Here is a 24,645-nt window from a genome sequence, read left to right on the forward strand (position 1 = left end):
AAGCAGAATCTTTAGAAAAGGGTAGGAGCTGTGAAATAAAAATAAGACAAAAGCAGACAGCACTTGGTGTAAGTAGAAGCACAGGCTGCACCATTCATCTTGGCATGAATAACATTAATTGCAGGTCAGTTCACAACTGCGAGTGCAGCTGGCAATCTGGGACAAATGTGCCTATTGCAGGAGGGTTAAACTTTATTATTTGAAGATGTACATAGATGTGCGCATTTGTATTAAATTAATAGGTTATGGAAGTGTTCTGGGTGTTTTTGTTTTACTGAAAACCCTCAAAAAAAAAAGTTTTGTAAGACGTGACAAAAGTTCAAGTTGGATATGGTAACAAACAGTTGTATAAAAGATCAATTTGCCAAACAGTGTATGCATGTAACACAAAAGCTGAAATTAGCCATGTTTTAAAGCTATTATAGATAACAGGTGGGAATAATAACTTCTTATCATAATGACAATACTTTCCATATTATCTTTAAATTGGGATGGTTTCAAAAGTGTATCCCAAAAAGCAAGAGTAGTGAGCTGTATTAAAAAATGCACAGTGCAAACAGCTAAGCTACAGGAGACAAATTCGGAAGGAATTGAGCATGTGAATTTGATAAAGAAAGGATTTTTGGATGGTCATTCCACAGAATATCTGAGACAAAGTAAAAAAAGGGAGTACTTATATTAATTGCTAGAGGGGCCCCATAAGTGATAAAAGAGAGAAAAAAGATAATGGTATAATTGTAAGGGGCTAATGACAAGGGAGGAGGATTACACTGGCATGTGTTTATATTCCACCTAAAACTGCTCCAATGGAGCTTAAGAAAATTCTAGGAGAAATAATCAGCTTTCTTACCATTTTATAGGTGGGGACTGGAATTTCATTTGCAACAGTACAGATGTATTGGGGGAGGAACTAAGGGAAAATATAACAAAATCGTGTAGATTTATGAAGAGTTTATGAAAATATTTGGTATGGAATATGTGAATTCAGCAGTAGGAGCTCAGAGAAAGTTACATATTTTCCATGGTACATAAACTAGGCTAAGCTGTCCAGAAGTTATATTCCACAGGAACATGTGTATTTAATTGAAAGATTAATATGCATCCAGTAACTATTTCAATTCACAAGCCAATAATAACTAATATAAAAATGCAGGGTAAATTAATGCAAATGAGATACTGGCGCTTCCCCAACTATCTGTTAAACAGAGAGAAATTTAAGGATTGAGTAGTGGAAAGTATTCAGGAGTTATTAGGGAAGATAGATTTTTTTCAGAAAATATAGCTAGGGATTGGGTGGGATACAGTGAAACTGAAGTTTAAAGTAGGGTAGAAATAAAAGAAAAAGAGATATGGTTAAGAAGTAACAAGAATTATTTAGGGGACAAAGGTTTAAATATTGCAGAATAGGGGAAATCTCACAGAACAAGAAGAGGCACAGCTGCAGAGAGTTAAATTACAAATATGGGGCTTCCTCTATAATATACATGAGTTTAGAAATATTGCTGTTAAACAACTGTTTTTTATAATACTCCGAGCACAAAAGCTTTCAGCACAAAGACTCAGGCAACAGAAAATAGAAAGGGTTGTTGCCAAGCTTAGGGACCCTATAAAAAGAAAACTAACCAGATTTCCCATAGAGGTATTAGAAATATTTCAGAAATTTTACAAAAATCTGTATAAAGCAGAGAAATGTGGAAGTCAAGAAAAGTAGAAATGGAAATGTTTATGGAAGATTTAAATATGCCAATGTTATAGGTAGACAAGAAACTCTGTTACTAACAGGATAGGAGGAGATGAAGTAAAAATGGTGGTGTATAACAAATCTACAGGAAACTTTCTAAGAGTAAATGGTATTCCTGTGGAAGTTTGGAAGCTAGGAGGGAAGAAAGTGATAAAGATCTGGAAGGTTTTGTTAAACAGTATTTTAAAAAGAGGAGAAGCACCAACATCATGGAAGAAAGTGGTGGTGGCTGTAATACCTAAAGATGGTTAACAACCCATCAGATCCAGCTTCATATAGGCCAGTTCAGATTCTAAATCATGAACAGAATGTTTAAGTCTATAAAGGCTAGAAGAATGGCAAAGGTGATGCCAAAATTGATAGATATGAATCCGTGTAGTTTTGTGGAGGGGAGGCAAACATTTGACAACATTAATAAAACAATGATGATCCAGAGGGAAGCAGAATGTAAGAACATACCACTGTTATTGGTGGGTCTTGATGCAGAGAAAGTATTTGACAGAGTAAGTTGTGATTTTATGAGTAGAGCAATGGAAGCATTTGCATTCCCTGCAAATAATAAGGTTAACTAGGAGGATATATGAGGGATCGGAGGTGAAAATTACAGTGTGGGAGGATTACTCTGTGATAAGTTCTGTTTGATCAGAGGAACTAGTTAGGGTTTTCCTGATTACTGCAATTAGTGCTACAAAGAATAGGTAAGAGAGGGCTGGAATTTACAGCAGAAAACTGGCAAAGGAACCAAGGTACAGGAAGCCTGGAAACAAATAACTAGAAAGAGGAAAGGTAGTAGAATGGAAAGAGGCCAAAAATTCATTTGGATTGCAGGCTAGAGATTGCCTTCCCAGTCAACAATTGATGTCAGAGTATAGGCAGAGAGCAAGGAATAGAGGGAATCCTAAGTGAAAGACCAGCACTGATAAGAGTTTTTAGTAGAATCTAGAACAGTAGCTGCTGTTAAAAAAGAATAATTAGTAAAGCATATGAAAATATTGTGTGATAACTATAGGAATAAATCAGAAGAGGCTAGACAGGATTGAGAAGCAAGACTGGATAAGCAATTCACAAAGAAATAATGGGAGGATCTATGTATAGCTTCCAAATATGCAACAAAGTCTAGAACATTTAGGATTTTTGCTTGAAAGTGCTTGCAGTATCTATTTTTATACCCCTAGCAGACTACAAAGAATTTTTCTCAGGTAGATTGCAAATGTTGGAGGTGTGATGGGGAAGATGGGGTCAATTGGGAACATATTTTTGGGAGTGTAATGAGTTGGCAGGCTTTAAAAATTCCCTGCAGACTACTCTGTCAGGAATACTGGCTGATCAAATTGGTGTGACTAAGGAAATTATTATTTTTTTGAGCTGTAATACAGATTCAGAATTGCCTAAATATAGTAAGACATTGCTGATTTTAATTCTAGTGGTTGCCAAAAAAAGCAATTACTAGAAAATGGAAACAAAGTCCAAACCAACCACACCACATTTAGTGAATATAGTAACTCCGATATAAGAACTAGAAGTGGGATCTTTAGAAAAGGGTAGCAGAAAATTACATGAAAAATGGGAATTGTGGATTCAATACATGCAGAATAATGTTTTGGAGGAGGAAGGAGGTTTAAGGGAATGCAGGAATTAAATGAGCTATGTAATGTTTGCTTCACAGTGACTGTATAGAATATTATCTGTAGTGTATAATATTTGCAACTGAAAATGTCAAAGTTTGTTTTCATGTATATAAATGTATGATTGTCATAAGAGATAATTTAATAAAAAAGACATAGCCAAACATGCAGCAGAAAAGAAAACAAACCATATTAACATTCTTTCCATTTACATACATTATAAATCAGTCATTTTTTCTTTATAACTGTTGTCAGTTGAACATTACATAAATTGCTGAGTTTTCCCCTTGCCTTAAACCTCACTCCTCCATTTGAATGTTACTCTGTATATATTGTTTCCACAATTTCCATTTATTTCTATATAATTTGCTCCTTCCCTTTTCTAAAGATCCCCCTTCCAGCTCTTTTATCTCTTTTATAATATCCAATACTCAGAATACAGTTGATTTTGACTTTGATTTCCATTTTCTAGTAATTGATTTTAGCAGCCAACAGAATTAAACTTAATAAGGCCTTACTATATCTAGGCAATTCAGCCCCTGTATTCCAGCTCAAAAGAATAATTGTCATAGTTGCATCCATTTGCTCACACAATATTTCACAGTACTCTGTAAGGAATTTTTAAAGTCTGCCAACTCATTATACTCCCAAAACATATATCACTAGTTAACTCTTTCCTCCCCATTGCACCGCCAACATTTGTAATCTACCTGAGGAAAGAGTCTTTTGAAGTCTGCTTGGGATATTAAAATACCTACATAAACACTTCTAAGAAAAGATGTGAAACCTTCTGGACGTTGTAGCATATTTGGTTACCATGCATATATTTCGTCCTATTCTTCTTTTATGAATTGCATTTCCAGTCACTCTTTCCAGTCTTTTGTAACCTCCTTTGATTGTTATAGTTATGCAATATTTTATATGCCGTACTAACAATCACTGTTATAGCAGCTGCTTCTGTTCTGGATTCAACTAAAAACTGTACCAGAGCAGGTCTTTTACATGAGGTTCCATTTTTGCTTGCCTACACTCATAGAATCATAGGAAGTTACTAGGGCATTGGGCCTGAGACCCTTATAACCCTAGCCAAGAATTTAGCCCATGTTCCAACAAGTCAGCACCCTATGCCACTGTCCAGCAGGGACACAGGTGGAATCCCAAGGGTGTATTTTCCGTTCCCTATCCAGTTATCCAGGTTGCGCTTAAAAAGGTTTAATGAAGTACTCTGCTTTACATGCAGATGGAGTCTGTTCCCTAAAAGGGGGAGTCTCTGGGACACAAATCCATCCTGCCAACAAGTCCTATTAATGTCACAAACCAGGTTGAGGTTGCGCGTGCGGGTTACTTGAGTGGAGCTTGACTTGCGGATATGCAGCAGTCCCATCATGGCAGGGTCTGAGATTGCTTTGTATGACAGACAGAGGTCACCTCTGAGGAGTCTGTAGGAGACTGAGTAGAGGGACAGGGATTTTAGCCCATCTGTGTAGGATAGATGTCTGAAGCCATGTTCTCTCCAGCTGTTGCATGTGCTTTGTGAGGTACATGCCGAAAGGAGCATTGTACTCAATAATGGGTCTTAAAAGGGATGAATACAGGGATGTTATGACCACCTTATCTCTGGACGAGATACACTTACTAATGAGGTGGGTCATGTAGAAAGCTTTCTATACAACAGAGGCAATAGGGTGGTCAAAAGTCAGTTTGCTATTTACCAGGGTGCACAAATCCATCACGATTGATTGCGTGCTTAGTACCTTATTATCAATGTGATAATTTGTGGGGACGTCACTCTCCCCAAAAGTGATGATGCATTTTATGGCATTTAGTTTGGGGCCATGTTTCTGGCACCAGTCATTTGTTTGGGTGAGACCCTCTTGGAGGATGTCCACATCACTAGGGGAATTGATGACAGCACCCAGCTTGCAGTCATCTGCAAACTTGATCAGCCATAGCCCACTAGATTTGGCCTGCACCTCTGAGAAGTAGATCACAAACAGCAGAGGCCCCAAGACTGATCCCTGGGGTACATTGCTTGTTACAGATCTACTACTTAAGGTGGCTTCCCCTATTTTGACTAGGTGGGTTCTATCATTGAGCCAGTTTGCAACCCATCTGGTAACATATGGATTGATGCCCAGTTGAGAGAGTTTATACCTGAGTGGTGAATAGTATATCGAAGGCTTTGGCCAGGTCAAGATAGGCGGTGTGCACCATCTTCCCCTCATCTATGGCCTTGGTGACTATCTCAAAGAATTTGACCAAATGTAACAGGCATGACCTCCCCTTGACAAAACCAAACTGTGTGGGATCAAGTGTCTGGAGGCTGCCAGTGTCCTTGTTAATGAGGTTCATGATCCACTCCATGGCCTGGGATGTTATCAAGTCCCATGGAGGCTGTGTTTTTTGCCTTTGAGAGGGCAGTGATTACATGTTCTCTAGAGATAAGGAGAGGGGGGCAGGTACTGGGGATGTCCTGTTTTACTGATGGGGGTGCAGAGGAGTGAAGTTTTCACTGACCCTGTCTGCCAGCAGGTTAGCTTTATCTACAGCGTTTGTGAATGTGGTGTCCTTGACCACCACTTCTGAGCAGATCTATGTGCTTCTTTGAGATTGCAGACATATCTAAAGAAGGCCTTATGATTGTCCCTAGTAGATGTGGCCAGTTTGGACTCGAAGTTTGCTTTGGTGGATTTCACTAGTGCTCTTATTTGCTTGTTCAGGCTAAGGAGAGATTGCTTCCAATTAGGCACCTGCTTTTTCTTGGTCCTGGACAGCAATTTTTTCCATTCATTATAGAGCTTATTTATTGCAGATGTGCACCAGACAGGTTTACTCTTCCTTCAGGAGGATGATTTCGTCCTGTTTGGTATTCCTGATTCCATGCAGCTATATAAATGCTCATATAGTACTTTGGTGTAGGTTTGGACATATGTGCCAGTTTCTATGGAGGGGGGAAGGGGCTGTGAAGCTATTTATACCTTCCCTCAGGAGGTTGTAATCAGCTTTGGAGACTTTTTTTGGTTTGACCCTAGCTGGGGGGGGGGGGGGGTCAGGGGAGATGGTGGCTTCGAAAGTAACTGCTTTGTGGTTAGATCTTACCAGGGATGATGGTACTCTTGATATAAATCCCTGGTAGGGAAGATGGTCTTTAGTTGCAATCCAAATATCATCTTGGCCTTATCACACTTTATTACCTTTTTTGCTTTGGTTATTTTTGCCCAATAATTCCTTTGCCAGTTTTCTCCAGTAAATTCCACCCCCCTCTTGCCTATTTTTCTGTACCCCTACTTGTTGTTATCCCTATTGGCAAAATCTCATTTCATCACTCTTGTGTTGTCTTAATTTTTAGAATACTTTCAGCTACTTTTATGAATATAGTATTCTATACATCTGCTATTATTCTCCTTAAGCATCTGCATCCAAATCCCCACTCTCTCTCGCTCTGTTTCTTAAACTTCCCCTTGATTCATCATCATCCCTTTCTATTTTGAATGATAACCTTCTGTTTGTGGCATGTATATGAGCCTTAACTGTGTAGCTCTAAAATATCCCTTCCAATCAGGGAATCCCAAACCACCTTATTCTAGTACAATAATAAGTTTATCCCATGTAACCCTGTCCATACCCTGAAATCAGTCCTTGATAGGAAAATCAATCTCCAGCCTGCAGCCCAAGTGAACTGCTGGCCTCCTCCCACTCAGCTACACCTGTCCCTGCAATCACCTGCTCCCAACACCTTGGCCCCACTCCCAGTCCCTCTAGCAAACTCCAGCCCCCCGATCCACTGACTCCACCAAAATTTGCTGCCAACCCCATTGCCAAAATCCTAGTTCTGCATCACCATGTTGGCCCATTTCCTTGAACAACACCACCTTCCCCTCTACAAAAACAGTATTCTGCATGATTGTCATCATTCTCCCCAAGGATCTGCATCCAAAACCTTAGGCCATCCCCACCTCTCGAGCTTCTGCCCCTCTCCAACACCATCCACCTCCACCCCAAACCAGAGCTTCCTGCTTCTGCCATACACAGGAGCCTAAACTACACAGCTGTGACATACCCCCCCCCCCAAATCAAGCAATCTCAAACCACCCCGCTCCACTGGAAGGATCGACCCATCCTACCCAACTCCTACCCCAGTCTCCCCAGCCAAAATCCATCAACTCCCCATTAACTGCTGTCCACAACTTCTCCTTCAGTTGACAAAAACATACCTGCCCTGTGTATAAAACCAACCCCACAAAACCACATCGATCTAGATTTATCAGTTTTGGCAGCACCTTTGCTATTCTTTCAGCTAGGATAAACATAAGCACTTTATAATCTTCTTCTTTCGGCTTTTCCCGGTTAGGGGTCGCCACAGCAGATCACCTGTCTGCTCATGATTGGCAGTGGAGTTTTACAGTGTTGAGTTGCCAGCCCGGCACCCAACCTTCCACAGAAGGCACACACATGCACGCACTCACACCTAGGGCCAATTTAGAGTGTCCAATCCACCTACAGCATGTCTTTTTGGGATGTGGGAGGAAACCGGAGCACCCGGAGGAAACCCACGAGACCACAGGGAGGACATGCAGACTCCGCACAGAACCGGAGAACCTCTTGCTGTGAGGCGGCAGCGCTAACAGCTGCACCACCGTGGCCGCCCAAACATAAGCACTTAATCATGGTTTAAAATTATAATCGATTAATATGAAGCTGAGTCTGATGAGTTTTTGCCATCTTTAGGCAATACGAGTGTCACAGCTTTCTTCTAAGATGTTGGTGCTTCCCCTCCTTTTAAAATATTGCTAAAGAAAATCTTCCAGATCTTTATTACTTTTATCCCTCCTAACTTCCAAACTTCCACATGACTACTGTCTGTTCCTGGAGACTTTCCCGAGGAATACCATCTCTTCCTGGAGACTTTCCTGAAGGATGATTATACATCACCATTTTTATCTCATGTCTTCCTGTCTTAAGGGTTAGTTGTTGAGCCTCATCTTTCTCTAATCTTGGCATAATTAAGTCTTCCATAAATATTTCCATCTGTGTTCTTTCTTGATTTTCACATTTCTCTGCTTTTTACAAATTTTCATAACATTTCTAGTATAAATCTAACACATCTCCAGGATCTCTGGTTATTTTTCTTATTATATGCTCCCTAAGTCTGGCAACAACCCTTTCTGCTTTGTGATGCCTAAGTCATTGTGCTAAAACATTTTGTGCTCTGGAGCTATTATCAAAAAATAGTTGCTTAACAGCAATTTTTCTAAACTCATGCATATTATCCAGATACTCCCTTATTTTCTCTTTGGTATTCTACATTTGCACCTAATAACTCTCAAATAATTTCCACTACCCATTCCTTAAAGTCCTCCATTTTTAACAAGTAGGTGGGAAAGAGCTAGTGTCTTATTTTTACTTAAGTGCCCTGCATATTTATCTTTGTTTTTATCTGTGTATGATCTGAAATAGTTATTTGATTTGTGTTGAAGCTTTCAATTAAATGTGCATGTTCCTGTGAAATATAATTAATATCTAGTCTAGATCAGTTATTGTATCTTGGAGGATAATTAGTGAATTCTGTTTGAATTCCTAATACTGAAGTCATATTTCCATACCAATATTTTTACTTTCTTCAGAAAGCTACCCTTTTTGTTATATCTTCTCTTCTAGGTCCCCTGGTACATCTTCACTATTGCAAATCAAATTCCAGTCCCCAACCATAAGTAATACTCCCTGCCGAAAGATGATTATTTCTCCCCAAATTTTCTTAAGCTCCCTAATAGTAGTTTTTGGTGGAATATAAATGCATGCCAGCATAATCCTCCTGTCTTGCCAATTGCCCCTTACTACCACAAATCTACCATTATTGTCTTTTCTTTCCTTTTACATCTCTATTGGAACCCCTCTAACAATTAATATAATTATTCCCCCTTTACTTTGCCCCTAATATTCTATTGAATATCCATTCTGAAATCCTTTCTTTGTAAATTCACATGCTTATTCATTTCTAAATTTTTCGCCTGCCGCATTGCTCTTTGCACTCCGCATTTCTTAATATAATTTAATATTCTTTCCTTTTTGTTTCTACCTATAAAGCCAGTTATGTTCCAGGATAATATGGATAGCATAGCCATTACATGGCAGTTTTTTGAATGTGTATTTTTAATTTTTGTGTTGCATGCACACAGTTTGGCAGGCTGAAAATTTATACAGTTGTTTCTTCTTATCTCAATTTGAACCTGTAACATTTTTGAAGACTTTGTTTCAATGACAACCCTCAAACAAAAAACTGAATGCATTTTCAGAACTCCCTCATCCACTTTTAAGTTAGAACAAACACACAAAAACTATGTACATCTTCAAATAATGAAGTTTAACACTCTAAGTATGAACAATTGCCCCAAATTGACAGCTGCACCCATAGGCATTACCTATCTTAAAATTAAAGTAACTCATGCTAAAGCACATGCTACAGCCTGTGTTCCCTATTAAACAAATTGCCATGTGTTCTTTTATTATTCCAGTTCCCTCCCAGATGTGAAAAACAGCTTGTATGCTTTCAAAAAAAAAAATTAAATTAAGCCCTGAGAAAAAGTGCACTGGCTATTTGTGAGGAAAACTAAATTGTACACTCTTCTGTTAAATGCATTAAAGTGTTAATGCTGCTAGTGAACCTGCTGTCTCTTATTCAGTTACCATAATTTCATACTTTATTATTCTCAGATCTACTTGCCTCTCTGCCCATAAATGTAGAATTTCCCTCACCAAAAGATGCTCATTAAAAGTAGTTAGCAATGAATCTTTGTCAATTTCAGTCCAAACAGAATGTACAACTGCCTTCAGCTGCAGACTTTTTGACTCCCACTGAATACTTGCTAATGAAAAAAAAAACAAATTAACATTTGCAAAACTAAGAAATTTAGCATTTTTATGACTTTCATCATTTTGTCTTAATTTTTCAAGCCTACTTGCTTACAACACCCTGGTTTATAGTGTAAGCCAAGAGCACTAATGTACACATTCACCCATGTAGAAATGAGGAAATATCTTAATTATACATATAATCAGTGCACTTTTTACATCTCATCCCCACCCCAACAAGCCTTTCTTCTCTTGTTATACTGTAAAATCTATATTTATTACAATAAAAAGTACTTGTTTACTTTAATAGCTTTAATCCACGCAACAGTCACTGAAAAGGCTACCCCCACATTTACAATACCCCTGACTACACACTACACAAAACAGCTTTACTATGCATAACATGCAGTTTATATCATGAAATGTTTTACACGAATACTAATAGGGAAAAATGTTTTACTTAGTTAATTTTCCCTCCTTTTGGTGTCCTTCCAAACATTACTGACATAAAGTAGGGTTTATGTTGTACAGTCCAACCACAAGTTTAACAAATTCAACAAAAGTCCAGTCTTTCTCAGCCACTCTTTCTTGCAAAGCCCTATTTCACAAATGAGACTGATGCTTTGCATTCTCTCATTTGTTCACTAATTTCAGTATTGCTGCTTCTCTTCCTGTTCATCTCCCAACACCAGACTCTAGTTTAAGTCCAAAGAACTCCTGATTCTTCTAGTCAACGTCTGTGCTTTTTATGTCCTTCAAGCATTTTCATTTGGAACACTGGAAAGGGTTGCACGGACAAAAGTCTCTATGAGACTGTTATTATTATGAGTGAGAATCAGAGTCCCCTTCTTTTTCAGGCTCTTTTGTTTTACTTGTTTGATAATGTTTTTATTTCCTCCTGAGCCTGTTCTGCATCCAGAAATATCTTTGATCCTCCAGGAAAAAATATTCTGAAGAGAGCAGGATACTGCAGCTTGAAACTCGCACACATTTCTTGACATTCCCTGATTGCTGGGATAGATTTGCTTCTCTTCTTCCAGGTGTACAGTGAATATTCATTTTCCACAACCACTCTGCTATCTATAGTTTTTAATATGTTTCCATTCTTCCACAGTTTTGTCAGGATCAACTCTTTCTGATAGTATGATTGCAGCTTTACTAACACTGGTCTTGACTGCTTTCTCATGGCCAGCTCTGGAGCATACACTTGATGTGCTCCTTCAATTAACAAATCCTGCTGTGGAACACCATTCCGTTTGCTTATTTGTGCGTTCCTAAAGTTAATACAGTATGATCCTTCCAGTTTCTTTGGTACAGCACAAAATCTCGGGTTCTCTGTCCACGTTCTCTCTTCTAACTCTACCAGTTTTTGAAACAGTTCTTCTTGAGGAGTCTCGTACTCAGCCAGCCTTTTCATTTCAGCCTTTGATTTTTGCAATTTTATCAGTTCACTTGAATAGCTAGTAAAAGCTTTTTCTATTTTTTCCAGTTAGTTGATATATTGTTTGTGTTTCATTTATTTTAATCATTTCTGAATACACTAGATTTATTATTTCCTCTAAATTACTGGAAGCCATCCCTTGTAACAAAGCTGAAGCTTGAACTGCATTTTAAAGAACAGCTACAGGATTCTTCCCAGACAGATTTTTCTCTCAAACCTTTTCTGGTTGATTTTCTTTCAGTTTCTACAAATTTCTTTTTTGCAGGTATCTAGGCAGTGTACTTACAAGCCAGTAACTGAATTTTACTCAGACTGAGAATATCACTGGTTGTTGTTTCTCACAGTTTGTTTGTTTTTTTCACAGTGAGAGAACAGAAATTAAGCTTTTGATCAGTGTGCAGCCTTCTTGGAAGTCAAGTGACATGCTAGCTTTGGTAAACTGTGATAGAACCAAGAACAGAGAATGCCAGTAAAAAGGGAATAATCAGAAGGACATAAAAACATTGCACAACTATAAGAATCATCTAGCTAAGCTAGACTTTTAATTGTGTAATACTTGAAACTTCCTATAATGGAGGCCCATGGGGTACATGCAAATGACACCTTAAGGACATACCATTGTTGTAGCTACATGGTTTGTGAATGTCCATGAAGTTGTAAGTTTTTTTGGGTACATTCATGCAAATGAAACCAAAACCCAGTAGCTGTAGACATGAGTGTTTCAATTTTTTTTTGGCCTCAGTACAAAGTAAGTGGATTGTTTAATTATACTTTAGAACTCAGAACTTAAAGTGAAGCCTGATGTCAATAAACATTAGAGTACCAGCAAAATATTCCAAATAACATCCAAACCAAAGGGTAAGGATATCACATAGATAAACCATTAGTAAAAGTTGTACGAAAGACCTAGCCAAACTTAAACTCTTCTTCACTTTGTTATACCTTAAACCTCCTGGTGGTTTTTATTATGCAGAATAATTTGCTGGTTTGCGCAATTCATTCTCAATACCTAAGTTAACATCATTTTGTGGATGTGGACATAAGAAAAAGTGAAATGACAATGAAACTAAAATCTCAAAAAAATGTTGTAATTTTCATTTTGTTTTCAAACCACTTGCATCTGCAACATAATATGTATGTCCAGAAATAGAATTAGCCATAAAACACAGATGTATGAGAAATGTAACAATACAAATAAACAGCAAGCAAATGACTAGGAGCCTCAGTCCTCCTAGATTAAACAATGGATTCACTTGGCATCATTATTTAATTGATTTAGTAGTGCTAACATAATCAGATTACTTACTTATTATAACCCCGGCATACATGAAAAAGCAGGATAAAATAGTACAACAAACACAATATATTAAAGTACAGCATACAGCAAAAGGAAATATTTAAATGCTCACCAAGCAAATAATCGCTCTCGAGGAATATGGGAAGCAGCAAGGAAAGGTGAAGTCAAACACATCAAGGAAAACAATGTAATGACAGTTTTCTTATGATGAGCATCCCCCGCAAGTGTGATGGCCCTCTCATGAACAGATACTGCACACATTCTGTTTACAAAGGGCAGAGATTTCCTGACCCTGTAGATGCATCAGAAGACAATCAGTAACACTTCAGAATATTTCCCCTAAAGAGAACAACCTCCACTTTATCTGCAGGCCTTCCTCAGTGGGAGTCACAGTGAGTGATCCACTGATGCAGTCAGTGTAAAACCTGCTGGAGCAATGCTTCCTTAGGTGTACCATAGCAACACTAGATACAGCATGCAGCTCAAAGCTGGGGGGGGGGGGGGGGGGCTGATGTGTGACAAGGAGGATGGCATCTGCTCTGTGCTGGAGAGTGAAAATGTGCAGCACCCCAACTTCCTACTAACAGAACTTAAATTACCATATTTATTCAGAAATAGGGAGTAAAATTTGCATGAAACATATAACCCTGGTTGTATTATAGTTATATAAAAGTTGCTTGTATACATAAACCACTCAGAGAAAGAATATCCAAACTCTTTAGTATTATAGGCTGGAGTTCCTAGCCACTTGTTGTAGGGACTTTTCATGACCGTGAAGGAAATTCTTCAAAAAGGAACAGTTGTATTGTATCAACATAGGGCACACTATGTACTGAGTAAAGAATCACCCTAAAGGAATCTCAGAAGAAGCTGGGAAACAGGAATCCATGTGGGTCTTTCCTTTCTAACCTCTTCTTCAATCTGCCGAAGATCCTCAGGACTGTAAAACTGCAGGTCATCATAATGGTGTTTGCTTTGCTTGCTGGTTCTAGGAGTGCCAGTGGCCTCACTCAGCAGCTCAGCCAGGTCAAACCATGTGTCCATTTTCTGATGTAGATCCTGATAGGGCCCCAGCATCCGTTTCCTGAACAGACTGTGCAATGAATTGCTCTCCATAGCACACCAAGCAGGTGCTGTCTGGGGGACATTACAGTTGGCAGCCATTGCTATAAATGTTTTATAAATGAAGATGGTTGCCTATGGATAATGCTGGAAACATGATTTCTGAATCAGAAGCAATGCAGCCTAATTTGACAGTGAGGCTCAACACACAAGCATACTTGTGTAGGCAGCATGCATGAGCACTCATTTATAGGGTATCAGTTGCACGGTATGGACCATTTCTGTGTATAACCATTTGAAATGCCGAGACTCACTAGATCAAGTCCTGAAATACAAAGATTGAATGGCTAAAAGAATGGACTTGCATATATCAAGTCCGAGATGCCATTTCTCAAAATATTACCTTTTCACTGAGGTAGGATGATCTCAGAGTTGGTTTACACAAATTTGGGGGGGTGCAGGGGGGCTTGCCCCCTGAAAAGAGAAGTTTAAAGGAGAAGAGCAATTTTTGAGATTTGCTCTTCTCCTGTGTTTTCAGTCTTATTTTTTGGCTTGTTGGCAGTTGGCATTTCATGCGCTGACATTTCAGTAGGTTGCCTTTAGAGATGTTATGTCACCCATGTGCTTCACAGAATATAAAAATTTATAAACACATATGGAGCATAGCCTTATTTGGATACACTTTATACAAACTGTTATTTACTTACTGATTAAGTAGATGTTCTGACACTGTAAGTTCTAGACCTTGCACCAAAAAAGGATCAGCAGCACCACCAACAATACAGCATTTTTTAAATCATGTTTTGACTCCTCTCTTTTTACTGATCTCTGCTCTTGCGCAGATAGACACTGCATCAGGACAGCATGCTGACGTCAGCATCAGTGTAGGACCTGACGATAATGCTGAGACACAGACTCAAGTCATTTGAGAGAGGTAGTACCTGTTCTCCCTCCCTGTAATCACCTCATTATGAAGGTATGGCCTCACTCACACCTGAGCTATAAACTCTACATCATGAGCATTGACCATCACTACATGGGACTCCCCCATGACTGAGAATAGCACTGCTCCCCCCATGACTGCTGTACACTTCAACCAGTTCAGGGGATAAACCCACCATACAGCAGTCTAGCAGGGGAACCCAGTACCAACACATAATCACAGCCAGCCCCTAGTACACTGGTGGCACCAGGGCTTAATCAGCAGATGTACAGTACTATCATCCAGGCATAATCTACTGCTATCCATACCGACATGGAGATGATTGGTGTGGTATGTAGCCTCAATGGGGATATTGTCCAGCACTGTCAACTCGTTGGTGAGGCTGTGGAGTCCAGGGACAGCTCCATGCTAGACATCATGAGGACTGTGGTGGCATACATAGATTTTATAATGTGAGGAACATGTAAAGGCTAGCTAAGGGTTTGGTTCTCTTAAATATTATATATTGTCTATAGGCTGTTGCCAGGCTACCTCAGTGCACTTTTAGACTTTAATGTGTTGGTTGTACTTCACATTACTGTACAAATATTATGTTATCACTTTTTGAACATAGTGTATTATGCTTGAACGATTCAGAGATATTCTATTGGTATAGCAGTATGAAGGCACTGTTCTGTAGTGCTATAACCACCTCAGTAACAAAGGTCAGGTCACATGCAAATGCAGTAGTCCTGGTGCATGGCTAATGCATGCTGGCCATGTATTTTGACATCTGAATGGCATGATAGAGTGAGTGACTCAAAGAATGGATCTGCTGTGCTATGTGGGGTGCATATTGAAATAATGCACATCATCATTTGATGGCATGCACCCATTACTTCTTATGCCAAGATCTGGGCTGTTAACACTGCAGGTGGTAAGTACAGCAAAGCTATATCTGTCTGTGTGTGTGTGTCTGTCTGTGTGTGTGTCTGCACACGCATGTGTGTGTAGGAGCACAATTGCAGTTGTCTGAATGTATCCGTCTGCGCGTGTGTATGTGTGCAGGAGCACAATTGCAGTTGTCTGAATGAGTGTGTACCCGTGTGTGTAGGAGCATGACTGCAGTTGTTTGTGTGTACACATGCAGATGTGTTAGTATGTGCTTGTTCAACTAAATTTTTTGGGTTGATAGGGGCACACTAACACTTTAACTACACTAGGACTCAAGTAAGAAACATGCTGATCACTGCAGTTTTATCATATCTCTGAATTGCTAAATGTTGCTGTCATGTTACTGGGCTTTACTGGTGGTACCCAGATGGCACTGGGGGAGATACATCTGTGAATCCTAGGGAGTGTGTTAACTTTGTTTGCATGTTAGCAGTCTGAAGCTTAAGCTTTAATGGCAGTAGTGTTCAGTTCATCAATATGATAATGAGCCACTAAAGATACGCTGCTTGATGAAGTCTTGCAATGTCACTGAATTGATAGAATTCTCTGTCACACTACTGGGCTCACCGCTATTCCCCAGATAGCACTGCCAGTGACATAAAAACTGGGAAATGTGTTAAACTTGTTTGCATATAAAAAATATTAAAAATCTGAAGCTTAAACTCACTGACAAGAAATTGTGTTTCAAATGGACATACTGTTTCCTTTCTTCTGTGCGAGAAATTTGTTTTTAGTTTGTCAGTACTTACATGTATACAGATATTTCAAGCATGGGCATTAATGCCCTTCTAACCTGCTAATATACCAAAACACTTGTTCCCATAATAAGTGTCCAGGCTGTTCTTAAAAATATCTAAACTAGTACATGCTTTAATGTAATTTGGTAGTCTGTTCCATGCATCAGCTGCTCTCAGTGAAATAATTAGTGCACTTGTCGTTCCTATAGAACCTTCTACACAGGTTGATGATTCTCTACTACTTTTTGGTAACCCCAAACCATACCTCTCAACGTCTTAGCACAAGAAATCCAGAGAAAGCCTAAAATAATGGGCAGGACAGATGCCCAAAATTGGGGACAGATTTTAAATATTGCTCTTATAAATTTTGAAAGTTGTTAGAATAACAGATTTTGTTAGCATGCATTTTCTGAAAGATATGAAGTCGGAAACTCAAATGTATGCCATTATTTAGTGACTTCAGTCATCACCCATTTTCCAGAAAACCACAAATTTTATGAAGGGCAGACTGAAATACACAAATCTGGACAGTTGAGAGGTATGCCTCAAACATTCCCAGAGGTAGTTGTCTCTAAATGTCCTATCTACCCGAATAAGATCTCCTCTTAAATATCTGTATGAGAGACTGTACAAGTTCAGATATTTTAGTCCTTCATAGTAACTTAAATGTTCACATCTGTGGATGACCTTGATGTATTTCCACAGTACTCTTTCCAGTTTATTCATGCTTGTTTTTCTCTAAGGTTTCTATATTGTTATTCCATACTCGTATTTGGGTCAGATGTAAGTAACAAACAATGATTTTATCATTTCTAATTTCCTAGACTTTATAAATATTTTTATGCAACCTAAATTCTGTGTAGGTGTCATTACCCAATTGGTTTGTAAGATTAGAAAAACTCAAAGCTGGATCTACCCATATACCCAGGTCTTAAATTAATGCACAGGTTCAATCACTGTGCGCTGTATTAAACATTCACCTTTCGATTTATGTCTCTAAATTTCATACGTTTAGTTATTGATGTTTTTATCAGTATACTATTCTCCTCTGTCCAAATGGTCAGTTTAGTCAAGTTCTTTTGCAGACATACCATATCTGTAACACATGGAACCTGTTTACCTAATCTCAGGTCATCTGTATGCAGACTATAGAACACCTCAGATGAAAAAGCTAGATCTGGAAGGTGCAATCTAAACAAGTATGGGCCTAGGACAGAGCCCTGTGGGACACCCTGACTGTAGCCTCACATTTCACATCTATTTGTAACACAGAAGAAAGACATTAGAAAGTTTAATTTATCAGAATGCAATAGTGTAGGTTTACTTACATTTATAATTTTGTCCCTTTTTAAGTTGTTGGTTTCCAAGTTACTGTAAGTTTTTTTTTTTTTATGAAGTTAAGTGGTGTGAGTTATTATAACATTTCACCACGACATTATTACTGGGTAAATTCTGCTGCAATACACTGGAGACCAACCAAAGATAAGGATTACCATTAATTTTCATGAGGTATGATATTTATTTTATTGTATTTAAAGAATCATTTTCAAATGCATGAAAAACAATGGCTGGGTGCAAACTTACACTGTTTTGTCTGCATGTCAGGTCTTTAGGAATTAAAGGTTACTTCTAAAGGTGTTGCTGTGGAAGGGGTGCTGCTTCATTAATTTATGCAATAATTTTCACAAAAACAGGCTTGTTAGAAGCTTGTAACTCCTTCAATGCTAGCCCGTAGACACAGGCTTACTTAACATGCGCCTGTCCTGGTACTGCATGTGACTGCATGGTAGGTGTTCTTCCCAGCCATTTTGCTGTTTCTGCTACAATGCCTGGCCTTTCTTGAATGTCAGTTTTGCAGTAACCCAAGGTGCCTTCCTTACCCTAAGATATGGGTCACAGTCACCTAAGAAAGCTGGCAATGTGGCATTGTCCCAGAGTTGTTTTGATAAATATTTCACCAATTTGTAGTGGCCCTCCTGTGGACAAAACAAATGCATTTTTACTAAAATATCAATATAGCAAGCTGCGGTGGTACAGCGGTAGCGTTGTTGCCTCACAGAAAGAGGTTCTCCTGTTTGATCCTCGACTGGAGTGCCTTCTGTGTGGAGTCTGCATGTCCTCCTCGCGGTCGAGTGGCCCCCGAAAGACGTGTAAATGGGTGTGCCTTCACTGAAGGTTGGGCTGGCAACTCAGAACCATAAAAATCGACTGCCAATCATTAGCGGACCGGAGTTCGTTGTGGCGACCCCTAACCGGGAAAAGCCAAAAAGACAAACAACTAAAATATGAATATAGAAAATCTATCATGTTAATAAACATGTAGTATTTAAGAACAGCATACTAAATACAAGAACAGAATATTTAAAGCATTCAGACATAAGTAAACTAGTAGGGAAAAGCAAAGGGAGACATTAATTGCATATAAATGAATGAAGTGATTTAAAGTAATATTGATGAGTTCTGAAGCTTTTCTCGTGTTTGTTTTTGAATTTCTTCTCATACTTTCTACACTACTACTTTTGTTTATATATGTAACATGTTGTGCTGCTGATGCAAGAAGACCACAGCACTGCATGCTAACCAGTGAAATTGCTTTGTATAAATCAGTAAATAATCTTTTGTGTACCTTTACAGATTGCAGAACACTCCCAGGTGTGTCTGGAGACAGAACAAGAATGTCCCTATAAGCGATTTGGCTGCCTATTTAAGGTAGAAAACTATATGTATTTTTCATTGAAATTTATGGACTTTCATGAATATTTATATTTCTGCAGAAAGCTATGACAGTATGTGCATTATTTGTGTAGTAATGGCACATCTAAAGCTGTAGGTTGCTTGAAGTGTAAGATCCAGTTAAGTGCTTTAATTTTCCTAGGAATCCCTGAAGTATGCACATAAACACACAGTGAAGTGCCTTGCTGTGCTTACAGAATGGATGAATTGATTTTTGGAGAGTTGGGGGTGCATAACTGTTAAGAAAGATGTGCTTTCATTTTCCTAGGAATCCCTGAAGTATGCACATAAACACACACACACAGTGAAGTGCCTTACTGTGCTTGCAGAATGGATGAATTGATGTTTGGAGAGTTGGGGGTGCATAACTGTTAAGAAAGAAGTTTATATTTTGCAAAAGCTTGTCTGTATCTGTCGAATAATTAACACACACCTAAACAGTGACATAATCTGTGGTTCCCTTGAAATGTACATCAGTGAACAGATGAGTCTTACACTTATCTTTTACAGCAGGTCCAAAACATGCAAATCTGTTCCAGTTGTAGGCATATGCTATGAGACGTCAGAATTTTCAGTAGTCCAAACTCAGCTTGCTTCCTGACATCATTAATATAAAATGGATAGCACTTCTCTGTGCTCCTCAGTTCTTTCCTGACGTGAAACAGAGCTCAGTATGAGTATACTTTGAGGTTCATCTATAGCCCAATAGCTTATTTTTCTTAGTGTCAAATCTGTCATCTTCATATTCATTTTGATAGAAGCACTCAGCTAACAAGTACAAATACAGATCAGGTTATCAGATTCTGTTTCAGGATACCCGTACGCACTTGCTGTTCTGGCTGAGCCATCCTCATGAAATTAGACATTGCCCCTATACAAAAAGTCAACCAAGAAGGGCTCAACTCCTGGGGATTCATTAACTTAAATTAAAATTGTCTGACAGTCATAACTATTAGCTGTCCCTGACTTTTCCTCATATTTTACTGGATTACATTATACACAGTAAATGTGTAATGTAATTGTATAAAAAAATGCATAATGTAATTGCTAAGTATACATGTAGTTTCGTTGGAGCTTTTCTCCACGGCCCTCTGCTGAAAATGTGGTTTGCCAGTCAGACTTTCCCAGTTAACAAAGATAAATAATCATAAAAATAATTTTTGCCCTGTCCCTTGAAAAATGTTTGAATTTCTGATAAATCATAGAAGTTTCTTCTTCTTCATTCATAAAATACATATTGATGCAAAACCTGTTGTTCTATTAGCTATCTAAGTAAATTAGTGTAATATTAAAAAAAAAAAAAAAAAAACAAAAAAAAAACTTGTTCCTGATTTTAGGTGTTAGTTCCCCTATTATTTTTGGCTTTTTCACCGATTCTTGGTTAAAGAAGTTAAGACCTATGTTGCCAGGCAGCAGAAGAAATTAACCTCTGCCTGACCCTCATCAACCAGAATTTTTTTCTCCGTTTTTTTTATTATCATTTCCTATATAAAAATGTTCAAGGACTATATTTAATATGCCCAGTGCTGCTGTATATTCTTTATTGTACTGATTATGCCTAATATCTGACTTCTTTTTTCTCCCTTTTATTTGGTTATTCTTAGCATGTAGCTGTACTGGGGTGGGCCTAATATAGTTGTACTTAGCAGTTACTAGTTGACTATGTATGTTTATTTACATATATAGGCTAGTGTGTGTGTGTGTTTGGGTCGATGCATGTATGTGGTGAGTTAGCAAGTATGTGTTTGTGTGTCAGCTTATGTGTCTTGTAATGAACTTGGCATCCTGTCATTCTGCCAGGATTAGTTCTCTGTCTTATGCTCATTTAATCCTGGGGTATACTGTGGTTTCCTGGAACATTAATTAGGTAAAGCTGGTACTGGATAATGAATAAATGAATGTATATGCTTAGTATTGCAATGTCTTTCAGCTTTTCCCAGTCAGGGGTCGCCAGAGCGGATCACCAGTCTGCAGATAGATTGGCTGTGGTGTTTTTACAGTGTTGAGTTGTCAGCCCGGCACCCAACCTTCGCAGAAGGTACACACATACACACATGCACCTACCTGCATGTCTTTAAAATTCACTCAAATGCAGGGAGGACATGCAGACTCCACACAGAAGGCAGTCCAGCTGAGAATCGAACTGGAGAACCTCTTGCTTTTACACTAACCACTGCACCTCCGCAGCCTACTGTGCTTAGTATATTACCTAAAGTGCTTACAGTTACTCTTTTAGTTTTAACCTGACTGTCCACTGAATGTATGTATATTGTTTGTATTATAAATGTGTATTTCTTTATTTGTGGAGCTTTCTTCCCTCTATAAAGTAAATGGGATGTACCCATGGGACTATCCTAATAGTCAAAGAGCAGTAAATAAATAAATAACCTGAAAAAAAGGAGTCCCAAAAGGCAGTTAGAGACACTTAATGCTTCTTGTCAGAGGGAGTAGGAAAAGAGAGGAGCAGCACAAGACGTCTTCCAGAGGTAAGAGATAAGTGGCTGTTAATGAGCTGTTCCTTGTTGTCCAGTGGTCCAGGGTTTGAGTCCCTCAGTCTCCGTTGCCTGTGTGACTGAGCAAATCATTAAACCAGATAGTGCTTCAAGGCTGAGTCTGAAAAAGTTCCATAGAGATCAGTGCTCTACCCCGGTTAATAAATAAAATAAATAAATGCATACTCTGCCAATATATAAGGGGTTCCCTTCAGTTTTGTGATCACCAGCATGCCCAGCATGAGTCTGAAAAGAGTAATCCTCAACCAGGCACGTTGCTGGGCTGAATGTTACAAGGTCAGAAGTTTCTTTTCAGAGTCAGCTAGGGTGGAGTTCAGAACAGTGGGAGAGAATTATGGAACAGACTGTTGGTGTGCTATCTGAGCAGCATAGACACATCAGAATATGGGGAAGACTACACTGTACATCTGTGGAGTTCAGACCACCACTGCTTGTTCTCAGCCATTCATTGTGGATTCCAATACTCTCATGTAACCTAGACATTATAATACTATTGCCATTAGCCAGCCCACAGCAGGAGATACTAGCATAAAATAAAAGAAGCAAGGCTGTTACAGGTGCACCTGCTTGGAATCATCAACATTAGAGATAGACATCAGTTAGGTGAAGCATTAGGTGAAGCATTCGTAACTTCAGAAACAGAACTGAGACACCGATGTTGCCAGTGAACAGTGGGAGAGAATTATGGAACAGACTGTTGGTGTGCTATCTGAGCAGCATAGACACATCAGAATATGGGGAAGACTACACTGTACATCTGTCAGGTAGCTGCCTCTTGTCTCCAGACATATCAAACAGCAAATTACACTATCACATATTAAATACATCAGTGCCAGCTTTCTGCAGGTAATAGTTCTGCATACCACACTGTAAGGTTCCTAAAGTAAAAATTGTCCCTATTTTTCTCCATTTACCTTCCATGCTTCTGACCCATGTCCTGTACTAAAGAGGTCTTCTTCCATCAACCAAACATGCTGATGCAAAGATTGTTATATGTGTTATGTGCTGACAAGTACAACTTACTGTGGTGTGGTGTTATGAAGGTAACCTAGAGCATAAAAGTGATGGAACACAATCCACGCTTTGGCCTTTATTTGTTGTTGTTTATATCCCATAAGCATGGTCCCAAGCATCCATGTGTGACCAGAAGAAGAAGTTGTTGTGCTGTGACAGTGATGCAATAAGCGCATCATAACAGTGCATCTGCACCATTACTACAGTGGATCATGACCGTTCTATGCACAAAACAGTATTTTATTTTTTTTTTATTTATTTTATTTTACATTTGTTGACCGGGCTAGTCTAGCTGGAGATATTTCCATTTTCAGTAGAGGCCCGGGGAGAAAAGCTCCACATACTTAATAATAATATATAAAAAAAGCAATAAGAGGCAATGCCACATACATTAGGAAGGAATTAACGTAACATTTTAAAGTAAACCATTGGGTTAAAAATGTGGAAGATAACATTTACAACATTTATTGGCAGAGTAGTAATGTAAAGGAAGAGAGAGAAGATAGGTTACAGGCTAATAGTAGAGTATTAGTCAGGGTTGCAGCAAGGGCATAACCATTAAAGTTTTAGGTGATTTTTAAGATTAAGCTTGAAGAGGGGAAAAGAGGAAATAGAGGTTAGGTTGGGTGGCAGCATGTTCCATTGCTTACCTGTGGTGGTGGAGAACAAGGAGTCACCAGCTAAGTTGTTAGATTTGGGTATATAATATAAGCTAGGAGTTTATTAGAGGAGCGTAGGGAATGAAGATTGTTATAGGGTGTTATAAGATCATTTAGTGTAGGTGTGTTGTTAGGAAGGTAGAAGATTTTGTGAGCAGTTGTTAGTTGAGAGAATAGCAGCGCATTTTGCAGTTCAAGCCAGTCTAGCTGGTGTAGGTTAATGCAGTGATGGGTTCTGTAGGGCTTACCAGTTACAAACCTTGCAATACTGTTGTAGGCTTTGGTAAGTTTGTTGAGATTGTTTTGCTTTAAATTGGTGTAAATGGGAGAAGCATAGAGGAGGGTAGAGAGTAAATGAGAGTGGGCAACGGTAGTTCTTGCTTTTGGGGTGAGGAAGGGTCTTATCCTATACAAGGAGCCTAATTTTCTGTTAACGGACTTAATGGTGTTATTAATATGATTGTCAAAAGTGAGTTTATTGTCTATTGTAACTCCTAATAACTTACAGGTCAGATCAGGTGATATAAGGGTTCCATTACTAGCTAGTATGGAGAAGTGTATGGGAGGGGTCTTGTTGTTGGGAGTAATCAGAAGTAATTTGTTTTTTTTGGCATTCAAGAGTAAGCACCAGTTATTGAACCATGTTTCTACTATGGAGAAGACAGTTTGGCTTAGAGATTTCAGCTCAGGAAGAGACTTTGCACAACAGATGATAGTAGAATCATCAGCATACTGTATGCAGGTGGATTGAGGAATAGCTACATGAAGATCATTTATGAACAGAGAGAAGAGAAGGGGTCCTAGAATAGAGCCTTGAGGAACTCCTAGTAAGACAGGGAGATATGCAGACAAGTGATTTTGCCACAAAACAGCTTGTTTACGGTTGCTGAGGTAAGACTTGAACCAAAGGATAGAATTAGAATCCAGAGAGAGGGATTGTAGGGTATTTATAAGTAGGGAGTGATTGACCATATCAAAGGCTTTTGACAGGTCAATGAAGAGTGCAGATGAGAGGTAGTTATTGTTCCGGTTGGTGTTAATGGTATTGGTGAAAGATAGAAGGGCAGTGGTGGTGCTGTGAAAGGGTCTAAAGCCATG

At 38.8% G+C, this 24,645-nt stretch overlaps 1 protein-coding gene across 2 annotated transcripts in view; it reads left to right on the forward strand.

The window, feature by feature from the left end:
• TRAF5 (TNF receptor associated factor 5) overlaps positions 1-24,645 on the forward strand; it is an 845,712-nt gene that overhangs the window by 611,569 nt on the left and 209,498 nt on the right. For both annotated transcript variants that reach the window (XM_044089770.1, XM_044089851.1), the window contains exon 6: positions 19,263-19,337. In XM_044089770.1, coding sequence (XP_043945705.1) covers positions 19,263-19,337 — 75 coding nt within the window. The remainder of the gene's footprint in view (positions 1-19,262; positions 19,338-24,645) is intronic.

The sequence above is a fragment of the Protopterus annectens genome, chromosome 1.part0 (genome assembly GCF_019279795.1).
Source record: "Protopterus annectens isolate FY-2018-M chromosome 1.part0, PAN1.0, whole genome shotgun sequence".
NCBI lineage: Eukaryota > Metazoa > Chordata > Ceratodontiformes > Protopteridae > Protopterus > Protopterus annectens.